General features: G+C 37.1%; 1 protein-coding gene across 3 annotated transcripts in view; it reads right to left on the bottom strand.

Annotated features, from left to right (window-relative positions):
• Positions 1 to 57: 57 nt before the first annotated feature.
• The window catches only part of fer1l4 (fer-1 like family member 4), a 30123-nt gene continuing 26446 nt past the window's right edge, over positions 58 to 3734 (bottom strand). For 2 of the 3 annotated variants that reach the window (XM_089011256.1, XM_089011257.1), the window contains exons 45-49: positions 3530 to 3647; positions 3270 to 3393; positions 2351 to 2628; positions 1423 to 1523; positions 59 to 1265 (exon numbers count right to left, since the gene is read on the bottom strand). In XM_089011256.1, the coding sequence (XP_088867382.1) occupies positions 1085 to 1265; positions 1423 to 1523; positions 2351 to 2628; positions 3270 to 3393; positions 3530 to 3647 (802 nt within the window). In that variant the 3' untranslated portion in view covers positions 59 to 1084. Of the gene's footprint in view, positions 1266 to 1422; positions 1524 to 2302; positions 2629 to 3269; positions 3394 to 3529; positions 3648 to 3734 lie in introns of all 3 variants that reach the window. The other variant, XM_089011255.1, reaches the window with a different exon arrangement.

The following is a 3734-nucleotide window of genomic DNA, read 5'->3' as shown; positions in this document are numbered from 1 at the left end:
GCACGGTTTCAAGCATACATGTAAGTTTCAGAAATCATAAATGCGATGGGTGTTAAAATAATGTGAGCGTTACAAAAGTGTAAATTAGAAGCAAAAAAATGCTCTCATTGTTTATACATTCAATTAGTATAAAAATGTATTGTTTTTTACATTTTATTTTACCTTACAAATTAACTGTCTGTATTGTGTCAATAGTTGCTTTATAAAGTGAGTATTGTGATCAAAATCACAAGTCTCCCGAACAAATTGTGAGACTTGACATTTATCAGAATCAGAATCATCTTTATTGCCAAGTATGTAGAACACACAAGGAATTTGTTTCCGGTAGAACACGCTGCACTAGTATCGTCAAAAAAAAAAAAAAAACTGCTAAGTGGCCATTTATTTTCAAGTTTCCTGTTAAAAATGTAGTTAGTAACAAAATTAAAACTTGTAATAACTCATAATTCGTCTTCATACCAAATATGTCAATGAAGACAAAATAAAAATGAGTATTGCTACACTATAAATGTATTGACAGACCATCACGACATACATTCATGAGAAAAGTATGCAATTTCACCCATTTTAAACATTTTAAAATTACAGGGTACATAATGCAAAATCTTTGGCATTGGCTTTGCTTTTATATGTTTAAAAAAGTTATAAAGTAAAATAATAACCATAGGGTATAGAGGAAAAAGGTTTAACAAAGTTCAGTTAATTCAGAGTCTTGTAGGGAAAACTATTATTTACAAAGCATTAGAAATAAGTACACAACTGAATGAATGAAGAATCCGGTGAATGTGTTAGTGTCAATTCAACATTAATATGACATAAGAATTCCGTCAAAATTAATTTCACTTGTGAAATGTTCGAGTTAATCTTGAATTTTCAAACATGGGCAAAATTCACAAAAAAAGTGAACATTTTAAAAAATGGCTGCCATTAGTGCATGAAAAAGAATGCTACAAATCAAAATTAAAAAGTAAGAAAACTAAGTCAATTGTCCCCAAAAAAAGAGGAAATGTCAACCCCCAAAAGTACTTTCCAGGTCTACTTGACTGTTCATGCCCTCAATGAAAGGGCCTAACGTTGCCGTTGTTCACCCAGCGACGAGGAGCCGTGTGAATTGTTGCGGCAGCGTGAACACCAGCAGGCCCAAGAAGAGCGCCACCAGGACGAGAATCACCAAAGTCACGATAAACTTCTTGAACTTCTTCCAGATGAGGAAGATGAACGTCTTCATGGGGTTGACGAACCACGTGAAGGTGGTGGTGGGACGACTGTAACGGTTACAATAATGTTTCACTTCTTTGTACACTTGTATGACGGTGAGAAATACTTTTTGGGAGGGGACGCAATTACAATTTTTTTTTTTGATGTTTGAGGTCACTATCAACAGCAATAATGGATGACCTTTGGTGCATGTGTGTGTCTCACTTTGGTTTGTCCAGTGGTTCTGGCTCTTTGCGGCCTCGTCCGACTGGATTGGCCTCGGCTCGCTCCAACGTCACCAACTGGAGTTCTGCCTCAATCTTACCCTGTGAAGACACACACAATGCATCAACAAAGTCTTGACGGCACAAGTTTTGTCTGACACGTTGAGGCCTTCTTCCAAAATGCAAAACATGTGGACGGATTTGCACATTTACAGATTATTTACATTTCGTTCCCAATATTTGTTAAAATAATACTCACAAACGCAAAAGATATTTGATGTATTTATTCATTTATTTACTCATTCATCTAGTTATTCATTTATGTATATGGTTGTTTATTTACTCATTCTCCCATCCACCTACGTATGTATGTATGTATGTATGTATGTATGTATGTATGTATGTATGTATGTATGTATGTATGTATGTATGTATGTATGGATGGATGTATTTATCTGTTTGTTTATGTATTTACCCATTCTCCCATTCACCTATTAGTTTTTTATTTATGTGATTGTTTGTTTATCAATTCTCCCATTCCCTTATTTATGTATTTATGCATGTATATATTTATTAACTTATTTATGTATGTTTGTTTGTTTATTTATTTACCCATTCTACCATCCACCCATTTATTTATTTGTTTATTTACCCATTCACCCATCCCCCCCATTGACCTATTTATTTATTTATTTATTTATTTATTTATGTGTTAATTAATCAATAAATTAATTTGTGCATTTATTTATTTATTTATGTATTATATATTTTTATCCACATATAATTTTAAGTGAGAATTTCTGCAAAAAAAAATTTTTGGGTTGTATAAATTGCGCACAAAAAACAAAACAAAAATCTGTGTATAGGGGAACAAGCTGTACGTAATTAATTTTGGATGCAGGCAGCCGCAAGAAAGACATTGCGGTGACCATGAGCAAGTGGACGTTTCCATCGCTGTCGGTGAACTGGACGTCGTCCATCTTCACACGTTTCTTCTTCTTCTTTTTTTGCTTTTGGTTGCGCTCAGCCTCCTCGCGCTGCAGGTCCTCGGGCGTCTGCTGGCGGGTGACCGGCCACCAGCCTTTCAACTTCTTGCTGCGGAAGATGGAGGCTCGTGGGCCGGCCCGATCTTTGGCCATCTGCGCCGTGCACTTGCCGGACGACTTGGCGCCGCGCACCATCGCGCTGAGCCGAAGATCCACAGAACCTTTGGCACACAAGCACAATTTGTGATGTATCTTTCTTTGATCAAAATAACATTCTCGCTCAAAAAGGCAAAACTTTTTCTCACCTCATGCAAAAAATAAATAATCATAGAATTGTATTTTTTTCCAGCAAAATGCTAAATTTTTGTGGCAGTGAAACGTTCTTAACTCATTGGGGCAACATGGGGGCAACATTTCTTTTTTTTCAATGTTAGCGCTTTGTTCCAGCTTCAGCTGTTGTAAAAGCGCTATATAAACCAATATTTATGTATTACATTGTATTTTGGACAACTGCCCTCATTTCAAGCTCATATAACTCCAGACCCTATCATTTAGGAATTAACTGTTTTTTCTGATGAAAGAACAGAATCGAAGATTTCTTACGCTGCATTGAATATTTATCTACTCCTAAAACTCAATGTTCTGTGGGTCCTGGAATTCGAGTGACAATGACAAAAACCCTGGCACTGGAGTGGACACATTTTTGCACATCTGCCAGTGAATGAGTTAAAAAAAATATACTCTTCTGGAAAACATTTCATTGATGAAAGTAAAGAACGCTTTAAAATTATTATATACTATTTAAAATTATATAAATGAATGAAAATCCGAAACTCATTCGAGGACGCGGGCCTTGTCTCACCCAGAAAATCATTGGCCGAGATGCGGTCGTAATCCCAAATCTGGAGTGTGAGAACGGCTGGCTGGCGAAATTCGGATTCCTCCAGAGAGAAGAAGGACTCCTTGCGCTTGAACACCACTTCTTTCTTCAGCACACACAACAACAAAAGCACCAATGAGCCATTGAAAACAATCACCGGGTGACTGCAAGAGTAATACTAGGACCCCTCCAAAATAAATAAATAAATGAATAAATATCATCAAGTTATTGTCCTGAAAGACCTCTGTGGGCAGGTAGTCAAAGCGGAAAACAAATCTCCAGTTGAAGTTTCCCTCCCCGGTCAGTGAGTTGAAGTGGACGTCCGTCTCTTGCTTGTCGCTTTCCAGGCCTCGAATCCAACTGGATGCCATCGGAAAGAAAAAAAAGGATTAAAGAGCCAATCAGCAGTCAGCTTTGCGGATATAGCCAGTGCATGCGGCGCCTAAC

Source organism: Hippocampus bargibanti, linkage group LG12 (assembly GCF_051943395.1).
Source record: "Hippocampus bargibanti isolate YZ-2025 linkage group LG12, ASM5194339v1, whole genome shotgun sequence".
Classification (NCBI taxonomy): Eukaryota; Metazoa; Chordata; class Actinopteri; order Syngnathiformes; family Syngnathidae; genus Hippocampus; species Hippocampus bargibanti.
Note: the sequence above shows the minus strand (reverse complement) of the source record. Positions and strands in the feature narration are given on the sequence as shown.